Genomic DNA, 24,599 nt, shown 5'->3' with positions numbered 1-24,599 from the left:
TTCGTCTAGCATCTGTAGATCTGTTTAGTTCTTCGTTGTTATGCATCAAATTGGTTTAGATTTAGTTTGCCCTGCTCTGATTTCGTTCATGTTGTTTTTCTTATGAGTTTTTACGCAATTTGGTTGAAGAAGATGATGTCGCGTTAGTTAGTACCAGAGTTAGTTATTCTGCCAGCTTTTCGTCCGTACTCTGCTTTCTTTTCAGTCATGGTCCCCACAGTCAGTTTGTTTCCCAGGTCTAGGTAATTAGAGTAGTTTTTCTTTTAGATCTAGTGATTGTGCGGTTAATTTCCTTGCATAGTTTTCTTTGTTGCTTCGCCTAGGTCTAGTTGTTAGCGTAGCCGTTTTAAAATTCCCTATTCAAGCTTATTTTGTTTTCCTCAACCCAAGAAAAATGCGTGGCAGCAGCCAACACTAAAAACAAGCCCAAATCCTTGAACACGATTATTACGCATCCATCTCTGTGGGATCGATCCCTACTTCCCTATACTAGGTTTAGTAAAGTGGTTGAGGGTTTTTGAAAGAGTGCTCTGTGTGTCCGACGACCAGGATTTCCTACGACCAACGAGTTCCTAGACCGCGTGATCTAGTGGATTTGCTGGACCAAGGGAACCTGTTTATTTCCTTCTGTGCGCACCGTGAGAGCAACCATCGTACTTTCAACATGTTTTCCTTTTTAGTTTGTCCCAACTAAGATGACACATTTCCTTTTTTGGTAACTTTCTCTCTTCAATTAATACACTCAACCACTTTTTCCCACTCCTATTAAAATATCCATCTTTCTTCATCTCTCTACTCTAATACTTACATCCACTTTCTTTCTCCAATTAAACACTTTAATCAATAACTCCTAAAGTCCCGTGCCGGCTAAGCAATGTGTCAACTTAGCCGGAACGGAGGGAGTATTATTATCTTTTACTCCAATTTGTTAGAATTTGATTCACTTTTAATTGGTAAGCATCTTATATAAACTCTTATAAACATCACCTTAATATTAGATCGTATATTATGAGAAGATCACTTTTGGATGGAGAAATCTATGGCCTCGTAAGAGGATTAGTTCTTTGTTTTCCTAATGTCATTCAACTTTCCATTGTATGGAGTGTTCACCTAATTCTTTTACTTTGTCCGCCAATACTTGGCATAAGTTGACATGGGACAAGTTTTAAACATCTAAAGAAAAAGTGGAAAAAGTTAGTGAAATGTAAATCCTAATATGAAGTACTACTAGTTTTGAGATAAAATGCGAGTGAGTTGAGTTCGTAGATATAAGGTCAATTACCAAAAGTAGTACTGTAAAGTAACTATGACAAATATTAGCAAATAGAACGAAAAGAAAACTTGTGGCAAGTAATGATGGGCGGAATGAGTATTATTGTTATGGTTTTCTTTTGTGGTATATTCTCTACTGCGTTCTCTGTAGTCATTTTCGAGCAGCCGCTTTGGTGGTTTTCTCTATGTGAAAACCCGCCCCTCTCTGCTCAAAGTCATGACACCCATCTCGCAAGTTGCCCTCCAACGCGTTCCGCCCTCCATCCCTGCCGTCAAATGATGACCATCCACCTGCCGCGGATGCTCTTAGCATTGCTAGATCTGACGTACAATTTGGAATGAAATAGAGCATAGCTCTATAGTTTTCAAATCGGAAATGGAAGAGAGGAAAAGAATAAAAACAAAAATTTACCAAGACTGATAGGAAGAAACCAGTTAACTGCCCCATTCAACATCGGCTGTATATTCGTTAAATAGTAAAAAGATGTTCAAAAAGCATGAATAATTGCCATTATAGTGCATTCAACACTTGGGAATATAAGAGAAAAAAAATGTAATCAAACACGCCATGAGATTCAACTCGATGCCAACCTTCATTTTATCCCCAAAAAATGCTTTTTCTCAAGCAATGATTATTCTAAATATTTATTACCATGCCTTTCTTCTATGTTGAGGACAAATCAAGCTCAAGCAGCTTTCTTACAATGCTTTTCGAGCCATTCCATCGTAACACTCTTTGGCCTCTCCAGCGGCAGTCCAAGAGCTCGGTCCCATATTAGCTGAAGCGACAAGTAAAGGCACAAGGAAAGAGATTTCAGGAAAGAATCAACTATGATTATTAGGAAACTAGAAACAGAGGGGCTAAGCACGGTTGACAACCTGAGCGCAAATGCCAATAGCTCTTGAAACGCCAAAAAGAACAGTGTAGTATCTATAAACGTCAATGAGAAAATTGTCAATAACAGCACAGCCTGCAAATTAGTATTCCCTGGGGAGAATTGAATAATGAAATAAGCAGGTTAAACTAGCACTAGAAAAAATTGAAATGTACCTTGCTTCTGTTAAACCATAATAATTGAGCAATACTCCACTGTGGGCATCTACATTAGGCCATGGGTTCTTCACCTGCAAAAGTCAGATGCCAGAAATAACCTACATCAGGACATAGATATGCAAAAAGACAAAAGAACAACATACATTCGACATAACATACAAGTATACATTTTATTAGAGACAACATCCAGAAAATATTTTAAAATTGCCATATGCAGCTATGTCTTATGCATGAGTCATGACGAATTAAGCCCACTCCCCAACCCCAATATGCGTGTGTGCGTGTAGGGGGAAAAGTGAAAAAGAAAAGTAAGCGTTGTTAGTTTAGACAGTAACAGAGCTCACAGGCAAGAAGCCATAATTCACTCATACCTACTTTCCAACAGTGATAACTTCATTATTTGTTAAATCCTACACAATAAATTTGACATCTAACAATTTTTAAATAAAGAAAAATAAGTTTTAACACCTAAACAGTGAAGAAATCTCATGTAAACTTCTAAGCAGCTTTTACTTGTGAGCCAGAGTCCCATACCTTTCCAAGTTCCAATAGTATTGGGGGCACTACCTCATAAAGATTTGAAACCTGCAGCAGATATATCAGATTACAGTTAATACCAGAGTCTGAATGTTAATCCCATATATCAAGGTTAAAGTGGTTACTAGTTTAAACAGTGGATCCTCTGGCAAGTGCTTGAGAGCAAATTCTCTCTGGCATGTGTATCTTGGATCAGTCTTGCGCAAAACTCCATGTCCAAATCCAGGAACAACCTACAGTATAATACCACGTAAAGAATGAGAAGGTAAACACTGAAGAGGTCAAATCAAGATGGAAATCACAACAAAATAACCACGAGATCGAAAATGATTAAGAGGCTCTTGGATGTTAGAATGTAACGATAAATAACAAGAGCAAGAGGGGTTTTTTAAACTGCAGAGCAGGTGCTCAATTAATGGACAGAAAAAGAAAGAACATAAATTCTATATATTAACTGAAAAAGGCACAAGAGTACTAGAGTAAGGTCACAGCATTTGAACTTAAGCACCCGCAGTGACAACAGCTAGTAATTTGAAGAGTATCAATCTACTGAACATGATACTTATATGTTGGCCATGAAAGATGAAGCAAAATCAACACAAAATGGTTTCTTATAGTCATAGGGGAGGAGACAACAAATTACAATGCTACAGATAGAAACTACCTTGCCGCTGTTCAATGTTTTCCAGACATACTTTTTCAAATCTTCTTTGCTAACATTTTCCCCACATTCTCCTACCACCGATTTAATCCATAGCAAGACTTCCTGCACAAGACCACAAAGTGAAGCAGATAGTAAGGAATATCAAATATGGCTACCTTGGAGATGCTGTTGCTGGTTATTGACCACGGTACGTTTTTGTGTTATGTTATCATTTATAAAATAATTTTCATTTGCAATTAAACCGTGAATGATGATAACATGTGCTCCTCTCTTTTAGAACAAGGAGCAGGCTCTAAGTTGTTCAAGAAAAAGGAAGAACCCAAGAGTGAAAGTAGGGGTAACTAATCAGCTTTGGGGGCGAGACATAGGGTAATATTGTCAGTAAGTCCATAGGTTTAAAGCCAAATAGTTTTATATGAAAAAATCTGTGTCCGTGTAAAGATCAATTCCTTAATAAGCCATGAGTCTAAGTGATCAGAACAAATAGATTATGCATGTTGGCATTGAGACAAGGACATCGAATCCACACAATTTAGCACCTGATTAGCCAAGCCATGAAGTGGACCAGCTAGACCATTTAATGCAGCAGCAAATGAGAGATAAGGATCAGAAAGGGCACTAGCAACCTGTTCAAGTACAATGAGCAGCTATTAGAGCAATATAAGTACACTAATAGAGATTCTACATATGCCATAATGTCAGGAGAGTTAAGTAGTAAAAGCCCAAAAGGTATCTTAGTAGATGTCAATAAGTAGCATTTCTGTCAGCTAAGGCCCTTAGAAATGATACATAAAGCATAATGTCACTTACCAGATGACCAGTATGAGCACTGACATTCCCACCTTCATGGTCACTGCATGAAGTAAATGCAAATTACACAAAAGAACAATTTTTTATTTGATATGCTCATGTTACTTAGTATGTACACTTACACTGATACATTACAATGAGAAAAATAATAATACCTATGGATGGTCACATAAAGCCTCATAAGCTCTTGCATGGCAGGATCATCAAAACCCAGCATATGTGCGAAATTCCCTCCGTAATCTAAAGAGTCGTGCATTGGTATAACTTGCCCATTCTTGTACATCCTTCACCAAACAAATGTTACAAATATACTAAAACATGATATCGTTTTTTACAGAATGAATCATTGTAATAAATTGTTTTACAGAATGCATCACTGATGTAACTAGTTTGGAAGATTAAACGGAAGAACTCTAAGAAATATTCCATCCAACCAACCTGCGGTAGACATATGAAGCTACAATTGGAAGTTGAGCAATCAAACTAAGGGAGTCTTCAAATGTTGGTTCCCAGTACCTGTTGAGGACTAACTGTCAGAACAGGAAATAGTTTGATACTACTAGAAAGTAAAGCCTCCTCATGAACTCACTTAGACTTATGGATCCCTTTCTCATATGCCTTCTGGAATTCACTTTGGACCTTGAGCAAAGAAAACAAAGTGTTTTTCAGTTGGTATCTCCTTGCATAAGAAAACAATGAAAAACATTAATCTATTTCCCTATTTGGTACATTTGGACAAATCATAACAAACTTTACCATACAACTCAAAGCATAATGCACACTAAAAAACTATTGCTGAAGACAATGCATACCCACTAAGGTTAGCATCTGTGCACACAACAGGCATAGAAAAAACATTAGAAATTGTCCGATCACTTTGATTTTACATGTTATATAATTCAAAGCATCTGATGGAGAGACTAAATGCATAAGATTACCTCCCTTATATCCATTTCTACCGAATAATGTAACTACTATTTTTCTGTGTATCTTTCTTTTATTAAAATAAGTTGAAGGTCACCCTTTCAGATTCAAAAGTTTGAAGATAAAAATATTTCAGCTTGAAAAAGCTACTTATGAAAATAGTAGTATCACCAGGCACCAGTTACTAAATTTTTAATACGTATGTACTCCATTTCACAATATAAATATCACAACATCAGGATAAGTTTACATAAAACTTAGAGCATAAAAGTACACGCATTGATTGCATGGGAGATAACTATTAACATGACCAGATTAAAAACTAGGTTTCCTAATTCAATTCGATAAAAAATAGCAATTCATCGTTGCACATTTCCACCTGAAGAGCCATAACACCAGTCGCAAATTGAGTCATTGGATGAGCATCAATAGGTAGGGCATCAATAGTTTTATAAACATGATCTGCAATAAAAAAAAGAATGAGTAAAAAAATGAGCTTGTAGACAAAGTTGTAACAAATGATGGTAACTTTCACATTGTATTAGATAACTGTGGTTTCAACTGCAAAAAAATATTATAGGAAAAGTAATTATGTTTATGGAGGGGATGCCATGGATTGGTAGAAAGTAGAAACAATATTTTTCTAAGAATAGCATCGAAAATTGTAGCATCTCCTAATATAAGTTATACACGTGAAAGAAGAAGTTGCAACTTGCAACAATTGGATACAGATGAACAAGTTGCTAACTGGATTGTCATTTGCTATAATAGGGTAACTAGCTAATAAGTTGATAACCAATTTGAGAGTTGGGATGACCTGGGACAGTAGCACGATTTCTTAGTTCCTTAGATAATGAATCGACTTGCTCTTTTGTCGGCACCTAACCCAGGCAGGGAAAGATAAGAGGATTAGATTTTTCAAAATAAATCAAAGCACAAATGAAGTAAATACTTACGAGTGCATATGAAAAGTAAACAAAGGAAAATTTTGATACAAAATATAAATATTAAGGTAAACTTGTTTATACTTGAATACTGGATGCAACTATATTTGATGATGGGAAGAGGTACATGGTGGGGTATAAGAAAAGGTTAGCAACCTACTTTTCCTGTTAAAAGCAGCCAAAGGAGACCTTCAGGTAAAGGTTCTCCTCCAGACTTGGCTGCAGGTAACAAATTCTGACATTCAGGAATAGACAAGCCCCTGAAGCGAATTCCCTAAAACAAGTTAAGTGCACGATAAGTTACATCTCAGTAGCAATTGATTGCATAAAACAGAATTTACAATTTTACAGTCTGCATGCAAGGTTACTGAGGAGTTGCCAGAAAATCAATAGATAAATGGGGTGTACCTCTTCTGGATCAAGTAATGAAGTCTCCCACAGTAGTCCTGTCATTCCTCTCATTCCACCAAGTACCTTTTGACAATGAACAAGCAAATCCAGCATTAATTAAAAAATCGATTTTCTAGAAGCATGAGCCGAATTTAAGGAAAGCCAAAAAACAAGAACGACATGTACCATATCAACAGTAATGTTTCCCAGCTGAACTTTACCATGTTCTGATCTAAGCTTCTTTAGGCGTTCCTGGGACAAAAGTAAAATAAGTGAGTATCCAAAGAATCAATATGGATATGACAGAGATGGGAGAACAAAATCATTTTTGGGTCAACGCTTCCATCAATTTATCTCGAGTAATGAACAAAGTCAGAAAATCCACATATCTTCTCCCCCCCCCCCCCCCTCTCCTGCTCAGCATGAATAAACCAACAAAACAAAGCATGAATACTACTCCTACTACTAGTTTCAGCCCATATAGCAAAATCAAAATTACCTGTTGTTCTGGAATCAATTCCTTCAGCTGGGAATGTAGGTCCTACAGAAAAGCCAAAGGTACATGACCACATATAAAAATTAGCTTAGGTTTTAGAAGAACGAACAAAGGCAATGCAAACAGAATAAATAAACTTATTACTGTTTACCAAAAAATGCAATGGCCTGTAGATTTATAAAAACCCAACTGTTTTCCCATGCTTGAATATGATTTATTTGTACTTATCCCTATCTGTTATCTAGTTTACATGATCCTCACAATAGGCAAACAAATATTCAAATTAAAAATCTACTGCAATGCATCAAAGCTGTTACTTCTAATCTTCAATCTTCAGATGATGACCACAGTAATGTATCAACATAATATACCAAACCATATCAAATCCAAACACTCATTGATCAAATGAAATCTATTAAATAATAAGAAGCAAAGATGCTTACAACCTCAGAGGATGTCTGGACTTGGAACCAGCGGACAGAATTGAGGAGACCTGGCTGTTGGACCTGGTTGATGCAAACACTTCAAGTTTAAAGAAAATCTAAAGGCACTCACAAACAAGAAAATCAGTCTACAAACATAACCGAACAGGAGATAAATCTTCTAGCACAGAATTCTGGTCATACTGATTTCCCTAACACCTTTATTGCATGTGAACTTACATGAAATCAATTTCAGTGGCGGTTTCTAAATCAATGTAATTAGGTGGGGAGGGGGCAAGCAAACAAATCGAGAACTACTACAATTACTCACAGCGCGCGACCGCAGCTTCGTCAACAGAGAAGCGCCCTTATGAAACACCATTGCTCCGGAATAACCAAATTACTGCAAAAAAACGATTCATTCAAAGCATATCAAGCGAATCAACTAGGATTACTGATAGGAATGTAGCCTAAAATACGAACACACTACATTTCCAGAGATTTTTCAACTTAGTTCAGCAGATCAACCAAACATCAAGAGCGAAAAAAGTAGAGAAAGTGCGTAATTGGCAGAAAAAACAGCGAAATAAATGGAATCAGCTTAGAATATTAACCTTAAGAGAGAGAGAATTTGGGGGCTCAGAGAAAAAGAGTAGATGTTGGCGGAAAAGCTTGCGCTGCGGAGAGATGAATGAATCAACGGCTTGCTGTTGACGACTTTAGAATTTTGAATTTACAATTATAATTAGATTTTAGAATAAATAAATTATCGACGAAATCAATTTTTATACGGATCACGTATTTAAAATAAATCAATTAAACAAAAAATAAATTAAACTTGCTTTTGAATTACAGAATTGAAAAATCGATAATAACGAATAAAATAAAAGAAGCTTAAGATGTGGAAATGAGCACGACTCTGCAGTGAGTAACGACAAACGCAGAAGCAGTTTTGGCTTTTGACTGTGTGCACTAGTCACAGCTCTTCTCGTTCGTGGCAGTTGTTCGATGGATTCGTCGCTCCATACAAAAATCAAACTACCAAATGTAGAATTAGGCATATGCCTGCCGCCGCCTTCATTTCCCCTTCTCGTTTACCTACTTACTGCATCTTTTGCTTCACTCCAGCTTATCTGTTTCCTCTCTAACTGTTAGGTGACCCTACGTTTATATTCGCCAATTTTGGTTTCTGATTCTTACTTTCCCCAATAAGAACGATTGTTCAAGCGTTAATTTTGCTCTCGGCATGCGCTGCTGCATATCCAGGATTGTTAAATGGCATTCCAATTTGAGGAATTTCAGCTCTGTAAGCTCCTTCGGTTTTGTTTGATTAAATCGCCTTTTGTTTCTTCTATTGGAATTTATGTGATTTTTGAGTCCCCTGCTAGATTTGAACTCGGAAAACTGATTTATTTTGGGATTTTGCTTTTTAACTCAATCAAATTGTGTTTTTTTTGTAAAGTTTCCGTTTTTTTGAAATATTGTTTGCCATGACTCAATCGATGCAGGCACTGTTGTATTATTTGCTAATCCTTTTTACTTTATATCGAGCTTGATTTAGCTGTGTGCTACTTTTCCTAGTGAAATTTTGCTTTATCAGCATTGAAGGCTACACTATGAATCAAATCGATGAAAAGAAGTAGTCCATTTGAACTAGCTGATTTTGAATGATAAGGTGTTCACATGTTTTACTGTAGCTCTATCTGATGTCAATTCATCTTTTTGTACATTGTCAAATGCCAATGTATTAAAGCACCAAGATCACCTTAAGCTCGAAGAAGGTGGAATCAAGGATATCATGCTTGTTTTCCACTGAGAGCTTAAAAATGGAGTATATATATAACGAAGAGTTTTAATTGATTTTCTTTTTCCGTTTTTTACTAATGTGCTAATGCTATTAAGTTTACACATCATGGCTGGCTGTTTCCATTGTAGGTTCCTAGTTTACTGCATTTCCAGTAATCAAGTGCTGGACTATTGTTTTCTACTAGTGATCAAATTTCATTTCAGGCGAACAGTACTATCATATCTCACATTCCGCAAAATAGCAGTGATGGACCAACTTCAACAAGACAAATTAATGATGAAACCGTTTCAAAGATGTATGGTACTTCATGTGAAAAGTTTCCAGCAGATGAACCTGTTTCCAACATGCTTGTTGATTCGTTCGGGAGGAAACATACTTATTTGAGAATCTCATTAACAGAACGTTGTAATTTGCGATGCCAGTACTGTATGCCTGCTGAAGGCGCAGAGCTAACTGCCAGCCCTCAACTTCTTTCACAGAATGAGATTGTTCGCCTAGCAAATATATTTGTCAGTTCAGGTGTCAATAAAATTCGTCTGACTGGTGGGGAGCCCACGGTGAGGAAGGACATTGATGACATTTGCCTACAGCTTTCAAACTTGAAAAGGCTCAAAACACTTGCTATGACCACTAACGGAATCACACTAGCGAAGAAACTTCCAAGATTGAAGGAATGTGGTCTTAGTCTGCTGAACATAAGTTTAGACACATTGGTTCCAGCTAAGTTTGAATTTATGACTCGGCGGAAAGGACATGACAGAGTGTTGAACTCCATCGATGCTGCTATAGAGTTGGGATATAGTCCTGTCAAAGTATGTTTTATTGTTATGGCTGTTTAATTTATCATCTATTTGACAGATAAATATGTAATCATGAATTGGAACTCATGACTTTCTTTCCTCTTCCATGTTCTCTTATTTCTTATCTTTTCTCCTTCTGGAAGACGGGGTAGTAAATATATGTTAACGTGCTTTACACCTTTCTGTCAGGTAAACTGTGTTGTAATGCGCGGTTTCAATGATGATGAAATATGTGATTTTGTTGAATTGACGCGTGAAAAGCCAATAAACGTAAGGTTTATTGAGTTCATGCCTTTCGATGGGAATGTCTGGAATTCAAAGAAACTAGTTCCTTACTCTGAGATGATGGATATTTTGGTAAGGTAGAAATCTACACACCTCTATTTATATAGCTTTCAGATTTGTTGTTACATGTATCAGCAGTTACAAATTTCTAATCAGGTCAGGCAAAGAACTCCAGAGAATTCAGGATCACCCCACCGAGACAGCCAAGAATTTCAGGATTGACGGGCATCAGGGTACAGTTTCTTTCATCACATCAATGACTGAGCATTTTTGTGCTGGTTGCAACAGACTGAGACTTTTAGCTGATGGGAACTTTAAAGTTTGCCTCTTTGGTCCGTCAGAGGTAAAACGTTGCCTCGCTCATCATCCATTGACAATCTATTAAATGGCACTAGTAGCTTCATCCTATGCTTATTGCCCACATAAGTGCCTATGATTAAGGGATGGGAATTTCTAGTTCTGTTTTATCTTACTGCAATTGTTAGCGAGTTTTTTGTCACAATGCCAAGCACAGCTATATTATTGTTTCAGGGTTAGTTTTATTTATTGATTGTTTAATATATTCAGTTAACCCACTAGCTCCACTCTTAAATACAGTCGAGTGAGCAGATAGATTTTGTCGATACTCTTAACTCCATGCTTCTCGATATATATTAAAAATAACATTTGTTTCTCATACTCATGAGGTTGTTCCTTTCAGGTTAGCTTGAGGGACCCCATGCGCCATGGTGCTGATGATAGTGAACTTGAGGAGATTATAGGAGCAGCGGTAGCCCTTTTGTCCAATTTCTATCTAGTTTTCACAATTACATCCAATTTTGTGTTACTGTACACTTTTAATCTCACATTTCCAAACATTTATTCCGCGTACCAGATAAAAAGAAAGAAAGCAGCTCATGCTGGGATGTTCAACCTTGCGAAGACTCCAAACAGACCAATGATACATATTGGCGGCTAGAAATCATCATGACATGTGCGTTATTCTGTATGTTACTTGTAAGTGCTCCTTTTCAAGGCCTACTATACTTTCATGTGGATTGGCTGCTTGGTATTTCAATCTATCTACTCATAATGTTTAGTTTCCATAGTTGTAAATTGTGTGGTTTAGGTTTAAACTCGTTGAACATTGCTAAGTATGCATGTAAGACATCGCCACAATGATTCCACAGATCAAAGGAGGAGTTTAAAACTAAATAAATTTTTTTGTCACTGTTTTGGTTCTGTTTGAATTTTATTAAGTTATCAATTTTAATCGAAGGCAAGCTATCGACTGTGCTTCTTTCTCATGAATTTATCTTGAATCAACACTATCTCAATTGCTTGACTCTGTTCTTCTTTTGATTGGCATACATGTGCATTGACACATACATGTGTAATCCTTCTGGAAAATATTCCCTCATGATTTTATGTTTCTTCTATTTCAGCCATCAGTCTAACTTGCTCGCTGGAAACTGCATGGAGAAATTACATCTCCCTCGAAGTTCGACCACACACCGAAGAAAAAGATGCGTATACCGTATACAAGAGATCTCTGTAGAAAGACATGGTCAATTTTGATTTGTACATTATCGTTACTGCAAAAGTTTCTATAAAAATTATTTTCCTATTTTCATGTATTCTGGATAATGTAATTTCCAATTTTCTCTACATTTCTTGTAAGGCCATATGATCTTCTATCAATTTTCTCTGCATTTCATGTTATTCAATCTATACTGTATTAAGTAAATCAGCAAAGCTGAATACATGTATCAAAAGAGGAATGTCCTCTTCAATCAATCAGTTCATTACACCTAATCTACAACACCCTAACTAATAGAAAGAATATCACCACAATGAATAGGCCAAACAGAGGATCAACAGAATCAGTTTCTGCTCAATCCTTATATCTACTATATCATGGAATCCCATTCCCCCAACACCTCCTCACCACGAGTCTTGTGGCGGATATCATCCTCTCGTTGCTCTATCTTTGATTAATCAGCAACTGAGAACAACGAAGATGTCGATCGACAAGTAAACTTCTCAGCGACACCAAACAGCAAAACTAGTTTGCTTCATCTCCTAACCAAGCACAAAAGCCAGATACCAATCTGCAACCAGAAAATCGAAAACAAATCCACTCCCTCCTTCCACCAATTAGCAAAGAGGCATCTCCCCAAATACATTGATCTGAGAAGACCTGAAAGAAAACAGAGTGGGCGATTCATTCATGTCATGAAAGAATCCATCAATATCTTCCAGAAAAGTCGAGAACAGGCTGTGATCCTCCGCATCGCATATCTCTTCTACCTCAACCTTCATTCTCCGAGCCCCTTGTAGCACCGGTGCCTCCTCTCTTTTGATGCAGTGAGGCAGCAACACAGACGATGTGTTGTTTCCCTTCTTATTTCTGCTTTGTTTCCTTTCCACTGGCTTTCCTGTTAGCCTCTGGACAAGCTGCTGGAAATCCTCAGCAGTCGTCGTTATGATCTCTGGTTCGACTATGTGAATTATGCGTATCTTTGGCTTTAGTTTGGAAATCGATCGTGAATAGTCATGGACAGCCGCCAACTTAGGCCGAGCTAAGGCTGCTTCCAATGAGTTAGCCTTCATGTTTTTGTTTTATGGAAGAAGTAGATTATGTTGAAGATTGAGTTCTTGAAAATGTATATAGTATATATAGTTACAACTTACAACACTACAACTAGACTTTGATAAAAGAATTCCAACTTGTGAAAGAAAGAAAGTGTTTGGCCATTGGAAGCATTGATCAGATGGTGTACTTGCTCGTACACATATACAACCAAGAGCCCCCAAAATGCTAGTAGTATTATTTTTTCCCTACTTATTAAGTATATTCCATCAACTTGCATCCCACAAATGGATATTGCTGTCTCACTATGATTATATTAATTGCAATTTTTTCTTAGTCATATTAATTTATTTAGTCAACGTTTGTTAATCACATAAGTTTATCAGCTGTCTTCACATCAACTAGACACGTAATTTTATCATCTTAGGACCACACACGATAGCATAATGAATTTCGATTTTCGAGATATTTACATGTGAGTAGTCCCGCATAAAAAGATGTAATAAAAATTGATCAACTAAAATAACTATTACGAATCTGTTTTGAGATGAAACAACAACAAGGTTTGTATCAAGTATGTCTCAATTAATGAGACCATAGCTCGTATAGTCGGAGAGCTATATTTTGCAGAAATACATGGAGTTGAATTTGGATAGGTTGACTTTGTGGAAAAGATGGTGTCTTTCTTTATGTTTTCACTCAAAGAAAGATAGGTTAGTGTTATATATATATATGCAAGTTGATGGAGAATGTGTGTGATCCAAGTAAGCTTATTCTCTAATTATGCTCAAGTTAATCCTAATCATTGACTTTTTGTTGATTATTAAGGATTAGGAAAAAATAATTAGAAGGTTGTGGCTTTGAGATGATGAGAAGGTCGTAGTTGACACGTTCCTCTGATTCCTCCAATAGGGGAACAAGAATTATTTGGTTGTGTAGGGACATGAGATGGAACATTCACATTTACACACGTATAATTCATATCTTTGAGGGGTGAGGCAAGGCTAGAATTTTGATCTATGCAAAATTCATTCTTAATACAAAAATACAGAATCAAGCATATAGAGGTCATTTGAAGGTCATTATTATCTTATTTTAGATTATTATAGTAAAAATGACATAAATGATTTTAATATGACCTCAAAGCCGGATTTTATAATATGACCATTATTTTATATTGAGATCAATTTTTGTATTATCATTTCCCCTATGTAATAAAATAAATACTATTTGGAGTATTGCTCGTTATAATTAAATATACTCTTAATTATAGGAGAACTTACAAAACTATTCATATCAATTGAAAGTTGCGATTTAGAAATTAACGAAAATATCATGTTGTTCGATTTTTGATGATTAGGTGTCTCGTCGGCAGAATTTTATTCCGCGTGACATATATGACAGTTAGCGTGTTTTAGACTTTCACTACTCCATATTGTATTATTAACTGTCCATGATATTTTGGAATTCGTGATTTATTATAATGAGGTTGAATAAATATAAAATTGAAGTGCAGCATTTAATTTCTTATTAAAAATATGCATATGTATTTTTGGAGTCCAATATTGATTTTAGACAATGAAGTCCTCTAGTTTGTTATCTTCGTATAATTATATCAGAAATCAACAATTAGTGATTGACTATTGGATTTGGATGCAAATGGAACATTAAGATATTGAGAAGTGGCAGTTGCAAATACTATTAGAGGTAATGAAAGGATCATGGCCCCTTAAAAAATGTTAATTTGTGGCCCCTTAAAAAATGTTAATTAGTGATAAAGAAACTTTGATTGTGCACTTCTGTTTTTTTGGCTTTAAAATGAAGACATTGCTGATGCAATGTTGATGACGATTTTGTGCATGTTGAAGTACAACTTAGATTTTAAAACTAGTTGGGAAAGTCAACTTCTGTTATATAATGTGACACTAAATCATAATGTGGTATGATTGTCGTCTGCGAAAAGTTGTAGTACTAATTTTTTTAAAAGGTGGATACTTGAATAATTTCACTACTACTTTAACGAGGGATTATATATACGTGTAGATCTTTTGATTTACTTTTTTATTTATATTAAGACAGATATGATTAACTACAAATTTAATTAGATACTCCCTGTACTACTACTCATTATTTATCAATATTTGCAATTTGATTTAGGGCCCAAGTTAAATTTGGGCGTTAGAGATCTTATTAGGATGATTCACTTACTCCACTTATTATCTTATTTTCCATCATAAACCAAACGAACATTATTGCTACACAAATTAATATGACATGTCTTATCATAAAACAAAAATTATTTCGAAAAAACAACTGATAATATATTTCAAAACATTAAAATAAGTATATAACGATGTCGTTTCATGCTGTAATGTAGTAGAAAAAAATCTGGTTGACAATCCTAGTCGCGTTATTGGCCTTCATGTAATGACATCGGGTTATAAATTTAAAGGATATTGACATCTAATATCAACTTTTAAAAAGTTGGGGGTTTTCACGAATTTTGAAATTGACAAATAATATCACGAACTTTACCCCAAGTTTGTTATTTCCCACCAATGAAAAAATTTTCACAAATAATATTATAATACGGATTTTTTTATAAGTTCTTGACAACAATTTTGAGAGCTTCATGTTTTTCAATCTTTGAAGATAGTTTTTCTTGAAGCACACCGTCCAAAATTGTTCTTCAATCTATTAAAATAACATGAATTTTTCTATTCATGGAAAAATACAAACTCGAGATAAATTTCGTGATAATATTTGTCAATTTTAAAGTTTGTGGAAAAAATCCAATTTTCTTAAAGTTTCATAATATTAGATGCCAATAACCCTAAATTTAACTACAAAGCACATGTTCAAGATATATAGAAGGGTAAATCATTTTTAAAATAAAAGATATATAGAAAGGTAAATCATTTTTAAAAAATAAAATGATATGTACAAAATTCATTAAAAAACATAAAGTGTAATACCTTCTCAAATATCTTCCCTTTTAGAGAATGGTTTTTCATAAAAAGGAGATAAATATGGTGATATAATATCTCTCCATCAAAGATATTTCTTCAAAATGGAAAAAAAGGTATAATATCTTGTCAAATACATGTCCCCTTAAAAAATAATTTTCATGGAAAAAATGTAAAGATGATAGTTATATGATTTTACCTCTTCATTTACCTTTACTCTTAGAGATGCTTTTAGAGGTAACGAAAAGATCATGAAGCCTTAAAAGATAAATTTACAACAATTCTATATACAATATACCCAAAAAATTTAAGAACCGGTTTTCTTATTATTTTCTTACTAAATTGCCTTTTATACATTTGTAAAAATATCACCATTAAATATCTTGATTACTTCCATTCGTACCATCTATGAATTCATAGAAACCCCAAAATTTAAGCAAATACAAATTGAAGTGTTTGCTTTTTAGTATTTTGAAGACATCACCAGTTTTAAAATTTTGTTTTAACAAATCTATATAACATTAAACAATAAAACTGATAAAGTTAAAATCATATTTTAGGCCTTTTTGACTTATTTCTTAATTTTTAATCCTAGATTTCGAGCATTGTATATGGTTATTAGTAATAAAATTAATTTAATTAATAAATAATCAAAAAAGAATGATTATAGTCAATTAATTTATTTTTCATATATCATGTCTAGTTTTGTTTTAAGATTTTCGCATGAAGATGCAGTGTATATAAAGAAATCGATTTACTTATTAACAATTAGTTAGGTGATTACTATTAATTTACTTTCAGTTGTATTTGTGATACCTCATTTTACTCGTTCCTTGTTCAATTTATGATTGTACTCCATTCGTCCCTCTATAGTAGAGACGCTTCTATAAGGACTAATTGTCTTTAAAGTCATGAATTTTCAACATAGTTTGGTTTTCCCCATGAATTTTATATGTTGCATGAAAAGTCACGAACTTTACCGGATTGTGTAAATTTCTCATCCGACCCGACCCGACAGATTTCCGACACAAATTTATCCTACGTGGCGCGCCAGATGCGTGACTTGACAAATGACAAATTTAGGGTTCAATCGAATTGTGGAATTAATGCTACTTTTATGCTAAATTCGACTTGTGGAATTCGATTTGTATGTTTGTGTCGATTTGTATGCTTTCATTTGTGCTACTTGTATGTTTGTGATAAGTCCAGGATTAGGGATTGCAAAGCTAGAAGATAAACAATCAGAGTTAGTGGAGTTTTGCCAAGTCACGCCTCCGGCGCGCCACGTATAATAAGTAATTGTGTCGGAAATCTATCGGGTGGGTCGGATGAGAAATTTACATAATCCGGTAATGTTCATGACTTTTCATGCAACATTTAAAGTTCACCGGAAAAACCAAACTATGTTGAAAGTTAGTTCATGACTTTACAAGCAATTTTTCCTTTAAATAATGATAATTATTTTCCATAATAGTGATTTATCACCAAACGCTTAAACATGATAACTCATAATTATCTTTGGTTACCAATTAAGACAAGTTAACTAGTTGACACCATGATAACTATTGATGGTTGTATCATGTTGGCGAGGCCCGATTCATGCATGTGTTTTATAGCAAAACCACACTGAAAGCAAATTAAAGAACCTTTTTGAGCCAGGTGTGTGTAGATTTCGCCGGAAATCGAAGATCACATCATTCCAGAGGGCGAAAACAAAAGTTGGAGAAAGAGGAGAAAAGAGGCGGCTTTTAAACTGATCAAGTCATTATCCAACCGGAGCCAGCCAGACCTTGCGCTGGAGATAAGACTATGAACTCCACTCTAAGGTGTGCAGGGCAAAAGCGTCATTTTAGGGGGGTGGTACCCTAGGGATCAGAGCCTTACGTCTCTCTATATAAAGGAGCTTTGCACACTAAGAGTAGGGAGTTCCCCCACATTTCATTTCTTGCTTAGTAGTTTAGGGGGGTTTTCTTTAGAGTAGGTAGGATTTCTAGCTCTCTTCCGGAGCTGAAATCAAAGTTCTCTTCAATTCCTCGCTTTTCAATCTTCTGCACACACTTGGTTCCGTTTAGTTAGCTGGTAGTTAGTTGCTTTCCGTTGCTGTTCTCGCACATTTCCAATTTCGGTTTTGTAATTCCACCCTGAGAAGGGGTGATGAGACAATTTACCGCTTTCTTAGTTTAGTTCTGTTTCATTTTCATGTAATCGACACTCCTTCCTGTTCTGTTCTAGTTTAATCTAAGTTTCTGTTTTCGTTTTCTTCGTTCCGTGCTTGTTTTGTGTTTTAGTGTTTAGATCTATGTTTGATTTCTTGTTTTGTGTTGAGTCTTAGCTTAGATTTGCAGTTTTCTGTTTGAATCTTTGTTTTCCGTTAAGATCTACGTGCTTTCTTTTCGTTTTTGCATGCAATAGCCGTAGTTCTCTTTTTTTACGTTAACGTAGGTTAGATCGTAGAAGTAATTTTAAGTGTGTTTCTGTGTTGTTTCGTCTTCCTCAGCTTTTCAGATCCGTTGTTGCTCTGTTTCTTTACGCTGAGTTGTTGTGGAAGACGATTCTGTTAAAGTTATTTTGCTTTTCGTGCCTTTTTGCAGGGGCCTGACAATCCCGTTATTTTGTTTGTTTTTTTATAGTAATGTTTTCTTAGTTGATCAGTTAGGTAGCTTAGTTGTTCAGTTTAATTAGTTCTTTTCTTTTTCGCATCTGTAGATACTTAACCCACCCCTAAAATAAAGCGTGGCAGCAACCAAGCCCCGAGCCGTATCACACAAACAATTCGATCCTTACTTCCCTATACTAGTTAATAGTATTATTGGGTTAAAGTTTTTGACGTCGTATCCCCTTCAGTCTCTCATTTCTCGAGTCAGTGTCACTCAGCTTGATCAGCCTGAGCTTTTACCGGATCCACTCACCTGCATTTTTGCAGGTGGAACAGGCAGAAGTAGGCTGGCCTGATCAGGTCGATTGCCCAACTTGAGCAGTTTGCGACGACACGCACAACTTTAACGAAGAAGGAGACGAGAGCGGAAAGGGCGACTGTCACATGTCTAGTCAAAATATAACATAGCCACTAAACGATGTCTAATAATGCTATCAACATTTCTCTTATATTTTTAAAATAGATGCTTTGATTAAAAACACAGAAGTCTAATGCACAATCAATTTATTAGAGTAGTGATAAATTAATATAAATTGTATATATAAAATTGGATATTAAGTATTTTACAGTTCAATATAATAATAATAATAATAATAATAATAATAATAATAATAATAATAATAATAATAATATATTACATATTTAAAATATCCAATTTCATACATACAATTTTTGTAAATTAATCACTATTCTAATAAACACATTGTTGATCTTTGGCATTGCCTTATTGTAACAGAAGTCAAATATTGTCGTTGTGTTGTCTTTTCTCACTACTATTATTTTTATTAAAATTCAATTATGCTGATAGCACTATTTAGTGTCGAGTCAACTCTATACATGTGATTAACTTATTGGGATGATTAGTGGAGTATGCAATTAGAATGATAAGCTTATTTTACATCATAAACTAAAATTGTTGTACACAAATTAATATGAGATCTCTTGTCCGAAACAAGAAATACTAAAAATAAATAACCGATAACCTCATACTACTCCCTCCGTCCCACAAAGATTGTCCCATTTTGACCGGGCACGGGTTTTAAGAAATGTAATGGAAAGTGAGTTGAAAAAGTTAGTATAATATGGGTCCTACTTTTATATATTAGTTTTATAATAAAATGTGAGTAGGAATGAGTTAGGTCCACTACAAAAAACGATAAAAAGTGAAATGAAACAAACTTTGTGGGACGGACCGAAATGGAAAAAAGGACAATCTTTGTGGGAGAGTACTATTTAAAATGGTGTGGATAAACGATGTCGTTTCAAATTGAGACGTTATCGGCCTTCAAATAATAGTGTCGGGTTATAATTTACACTACGGGGAAGTGTTATATTACTAACCCAATACATAATTGCTAAATACAACTAAATAATAACCATTAGATTTTCAAATTAAGGGCCTAGGTCATCAACCTCGAAATGTCAATACTATAAAAAAAACGTCAACAAGGTCCATTTACAACAAATTAGTTGTAACTAACTTTTGAAAAATATCTCATAACTTTAAAACGCATATAACTTTCTCGATTTAAATTATTTTTTCGCACAACATATATCAAATTAAAGATAATTTCATAAGGATTCTAACGAGATCTCACTTGCATATGTTCCGACGTCAAAATTTGAAAAAAAATTAAAGAATTTTCAATTTTTTCGTACAACACAAATGTCAACATAGTATATAAAATATGTCAATATAATACATGTAGAATTTTAATGTAAGCAATGTATTATCATTCTCAAAGCATTGTGTTGACATTATCAAAGCATTGTGTTGATATTTTCGAAACATTGTATTGACATTTTCACCAAAAACCCTAATTTGGTAGTTTTTTTTATCCTTTTCGATTTAATTAATGAAAACGAAAATTACACGTGGCAAATTGTAGACCACAAGTTTTCTAAAATCCTATGATCACAAATTAGTTGTACTTAGTAATTAATTGATGAGTTAGCAATTGATCACTCCCCTTAAAATATATATATATATATATATATATATATATATTATATTTATATATATAGGGTTTTGATCTATGAAAACCAGATTTAAATACAGAAACGCAGAACGCGGTCATACATAGGGCATTTTTAGGTCATAGTTAGTTTATTTTTAGGTCATGCTAACAAAGCATGACCTAAAATGATCTTAACATGACATAAACCAAAATCTTATAATATGACCTAAAACTGCTTAATTATGACCTTCCGTATTTTTGGTTAATTATTGACCATTAGATCATCTAATCCTAGGGCCAAGATTTGGGCTGCATTTTTGAATTTTAAACACATACTTGTTTTGATCATCTCCCTATATATATATATATATATATATGAAGACCAGATTTAAATACAGAAACGCAGAACAAAGTCATACGCAAGACATTTTTAGGTCATAGTTAGTTTATTTTTAGGTCATGCTAACAAAGCATGACCTAAAATGATCTTAACATGACATAAACCCAAATCTTATAATATGACCTAAAACTACTTAATTATGACCTTCCGTTTTTGAGTTAATTATATATATATATATATATATATATATATATAGTTGTGATCAATGTCGAACCAATTTTAAAGACCGAACTAGAGACCAAATCTGAGCCATTAGATCTAGTGTTTTTGATGAGATGTGATGCTGTGTAAATTTTTTCTGCTTCATTACGAGCCTATTTTACTTCATTGTATAGGTATATTACTTCATTCCATACGTAATACCTTGAAACTACAACATGTTTTTACTTGCTTCCAGTAGGTTTTGAAATGATTCACCATATGCTTCATTCAAATTCATTGACTTGAGTTTTTACTTGATTAACATTTTAAAATGCAATTTATTCAAGTGGGTTTATTACTTCATTCAGAAACATTATTACTTCATTGGATAAGATTTTTACTTCATTCCAATAAGATTTCAAATGCTCTACACATACTTCATTCCAATAATTTATTACATTATTCCATGTGTTTATTAAACCATATCAGCGCCGTGGAGGTGGTGATAGATATTGTAGAGAGAAGAATGGCACGCGACGGTGAAACCGCATTTACGTACTAGAATGAAGTAATAATCCTATTGGAATGAAGTAAAAACCTTCTGGAATGAAGTAATATATTCTGGAATGAAGTTAAATCTTCGTAACATGTTAGTATGACTTATTTACCTTCGGATGAATTAAAATAGACTCGTGATGAAGGCGAAAATAATTTATAAATTTGTGTATCTCATCCATAAAAAATTAGATCTAAAAACCCTAATTTGGTATGGTTCGATGGTTCGGTCTTTAAGAGTGGATTTGTGGATAATGCAACTCTCTCTCTCTCTCTCTATATATATATATATAGGGTTGTGTTAAAATGACAACCCCTCTTAAAATGACAACGTGACAACGCTTATACAACAATATTATAAACGCTACACATTAATATTACAATACACAACAATCTATAGATTGTTGTCTAACGTGTTGGATATTGCTGTTCAAGAAAAATTGCTGTTTAAAAGCCAGCAGATTGTTGCCCGTCTTTTTTTTTTGGGGGGGGGGGGGTTTGCCACGTGGCAGCTTATTATTCATCCACGTGTACAAATGATTGGCTAGGAATTGTGGTATGATGTTATTTTAAGGGGTGGTGGCACCCTAACATGCCTCTATATATATATATATAGAGTCCCATTATACACAAATCCACTCTTAAAGACCGAACCACCGAACCCTACCAAATTAGGGCTTTTAGATTTAGTTTTTTATGGATAAGATACAGAAATTTATAAATTATTTCCGCCTTCATCACGAGCCTATTTTAATTCATCTGAAGGTAAATAAGTCATACTAACATGTTACGAAGATTTAACTTCGTTCCAGAATATATTACTTCATTCTAGTAGGTTTTTACTTCATTCTAGTAGGTTTTTACTTCATTCCAGTAGGTTTTTACTTCATTCCAGTACGTAAATGTGGTTTCGCCGTCGCGTCCGTTCTTTCTCTCTACAATATCTATCACCACCGCCATGGCGCTAATATTGGTTTAATAAACACATGGAATAATGTAGTAAATTATTGGAATGAAGTATGTGTAGAAGCATTTGAAGTCCTACTGGAATGAAGTAAAAATCTTATCCAATGAAGTAATAACGTTCCTGAATGAAGTAATAAACTCACTTGAATAAAATGCATTTTTAAATGTCAATCAAGCAAAAACCCACGTCAATGAATTTGAATGAAGCATATGTTGAATCATTTCAAAACCTACTGGAAGCAAGTAAAAACATGTTGTAGTTTCAAGGTATTACGTACAGAATGAAGTAATAAACCTATACAATGAAGTAAAATGGGCTAGTAATGAAGAAGAAAAAAATTTCACAGCAGCACATCTCATCAAAAAAACTAGATCTAATGGCCCAGATTTGGTCTCTAGTTCGGTCTTTAAAATTGGTTCGACATTGATCACAACTCTCTCTCTCTCTCTCTCTCTCTCTATATATATATATATATATATATATATAGGAATGGAGTCCCATTATCCACAAACCCACTCTTAAAGACCGAACCACCGAACCCTACCAAATTAGGGCTTTTAGATCTAGTTTTTTTATGGATGAGATTCACAAATTTATAAACTATTTTCTCCTTCATCACCAGTCTATTTTTATTCATCCGAAGGTAAATAAGTCATACTAACATGTTACGAAGATTTAACTTCGTCCAGAATATATTACTTCATTCTAGTAGGTTTTTACTTCATTCCAGTAGGTTTTTACTTCATTCCAGTACGTAAATATGGTTTCGCCGTCGCGTGCCGTTCTTTCTCTCTACAATATCTATCACCACCGCCATGGCGCTAATATGGTTTAATAAACACATGGAATAATATAATAAATTATTAGAATGAAGTATGTGTAGAAGCATTTGAAGTCCTACTGGAATGAAGTAAAAATCTTATCCAATGAAGTAATAACGTTTCTGAATGAAGTAATAAACTTACTTGAATAAATTGCATATTTAAATGTTAATCAAGCAAAAACCCACGTCAATGAATTTGAATGAAGCATATGTTGAATCATTTCAAAACCTACTGGAAGCAAGTAAAAACATGTTGTAGTTTCAAGGTATTACGTACAGAATGAAGTAATAAACCTATACAATGAAGTAAAATGGGCTAGTAATGAAGCAGAAAAAAATTTCACAGCAGCACATCTCATCAAAAAAACTAGATCTAATGGCCCAGATTTAGTCTCTAGTTCGGTCTTTAAAATTGGTTCGACATTGATCACAACTCTATAGGGATGTATTCAGATTAATGTGTAAAAAGCTGTTAAAAATTAAAACTAATTCCATCCATAGATTAGTGGTTATCTGATGGTTAATATATGAGCCACTTGGAATTAAATAAATTAATAAAAAAATTAAAAAGAGCAAAAAAGGAAGATTACATATTGGACGTTATTTCCATTTCCTAAATAAACGCCTAGTGTATTAAATTAATCATGGGAAGTTATTTTCATTCCCTAAATAAACACCTATTATATTAAATTAATCAACAACTTCTTAATTCACGGTTCTTATATTTGATATGTTCCTTGACTGTTAAATATTATCTAAAAATGAAATATTTATACTATGTTGCAATTATGTTCCCTGACTAGAATATGAATTCGATTTGTTTTTGATGTTCATTAAATTATTGAGTAATGTACTTATATAACGTTACTAAGTTGGTACTACACCCTAATCCCTCGATTACTAAACCATATTTCCTAATCCCAAATTAGGGTTTAAATAATTTCTTTTGTTCATAGTTATTTAAAAGATTTCTTTTTTTATCCATATAGTAAAAAATATGCATAATTCGAATTGATTTTTCAGAATTGATTTGTGTAATAATTCGAATTTATATGAATGCGGCTAAAATGGAGAAAAAGTAATTGTAGAATACTCCTATAATATAAAATGGATTAAAATAATACCAATAAATGGCAGTATAGAAACCGCGCGTAAC

General features: G+C 34.2%; 3 protein-coding genes across 5 annotated transcripts; 1 reads left to right on the top strand and 2 right to left on the bottom strand.

The window, feature by feature from the left end:
- Positions 1-1,693: 1,693 nt before the first annotated feature.
- LOC125201655 (citrate synthase, mitochondrial-like) lies at positions 1,694-8,412 on the bottom strand. 3 transcript variants are annotated; one of them, XM_048099857.2, is made up of 20 exons: positions 8,128-8,412; positions 7,845-7,916; positions 7,535-7,597; positions 7,095-7,136; positions 6,782-6,847; positions 6,614-6,679; positions 6,366-6,479; positions 6,079-6,142; positions 5,641-5,723; positions 4,927-4,976; positions 4,776-4,853; positions 4,493-4,621; positions 4,338-4,380; positions 4,067-4,153; positions 3,528-3,629; positions 2,989-3,096; positions 2,861-2,911; positions 2,324-2,397; positions 2,152-2,203; positions 1,694-2,051 (listed from the first exon to the last, which is right to left on the bottom strand). In XM_048099857.2, exons 2-20 carry the CDS (start codon positions 7,893-7,895, stop codon positions 1,959-1,961), a joined length of 1,416 nt encoding a protein of 471 aa, XP_047955814.1. In that variant the 5' UTR covers positions 7,896-7,916; positions 8,128-8,412; the 3' UTR covers positions 1,694-1,958. The 3 variants fall into 3 exon arrangements, with proteins under 3 accessions (XP_047955814.1, XP_047955816.1, XP_047955815.1); XM_048099859.2 differs by having other exon boundaries at positions 7,538-7,597; XM_048099858.2 differs by lacking the exon at positions 8,128-8,412 and adding an exon at positions 8,004-8,069.
- A 53-nt stretch (positions 8,413-8,465) lies between these two features.
- On the top strand, positions 8,466-12,106 carry LOC125201392 (GTP 3',8-cyclase-like). Its single transcript, XM_048099476.2, has 7 exons — positions 8,466-8,819; positions 9,524-10,132; positions 10,310-10,482; positions 10,562-10,748; positions 11,106-11,174; positions 11,280-11,401; positions 11,830-12,106. The coding sequence occupies exons 1-6, from the start codon at positions 8,760-8,762 to the stop codon at positions 11,361-11,363; spliced, it is 1,182 nt and encodes a 393-aa protein (XP_047955433.1). The 5' UTR covers positions 8,466-8,759; the 3' UTR covers positions 11,364-11,401; positions 11,830-12,106.
- A 435-nt stretch (positions 12,107-12,541) lies between these two features.
- LOC125185775 (VQ motif-containing protein 25-like) lies at positions 12,542-12,997 on the bottom strand. Its single transcript, XM_048082284.1, has one exon. The coding sequence runs from the start codon at positions 12,995-12,997 to the stop codon at positions 12,542-12,544; it is 456 nt and encodes a 151-aa protein (XP_047938241.1).
- Positions 12,998-24,599: the final 11,602 nt, after the last annotated feature.

This window comes from Salvia hispanica, chromosome 2 (genome assembly GCF_029641045.1).
Source record: "Salvia hispanica isolate PSC_SH4W2 chromosome 2, Shi_PSC_v1, whole genome shotgun sequence".
In the NCBI taxonomy this organism is placed as follows: Eukaryota; Viridiplantae; Streptophyta; class Magnoliopsida; order Lamiales; family Lamiaceae; genus Salvia; species Salvia hispanica.
Note: the sequence above shows the minus strand (reverse complement) of the source record. Positions and strands in the feature narration are given on the sequence as shown.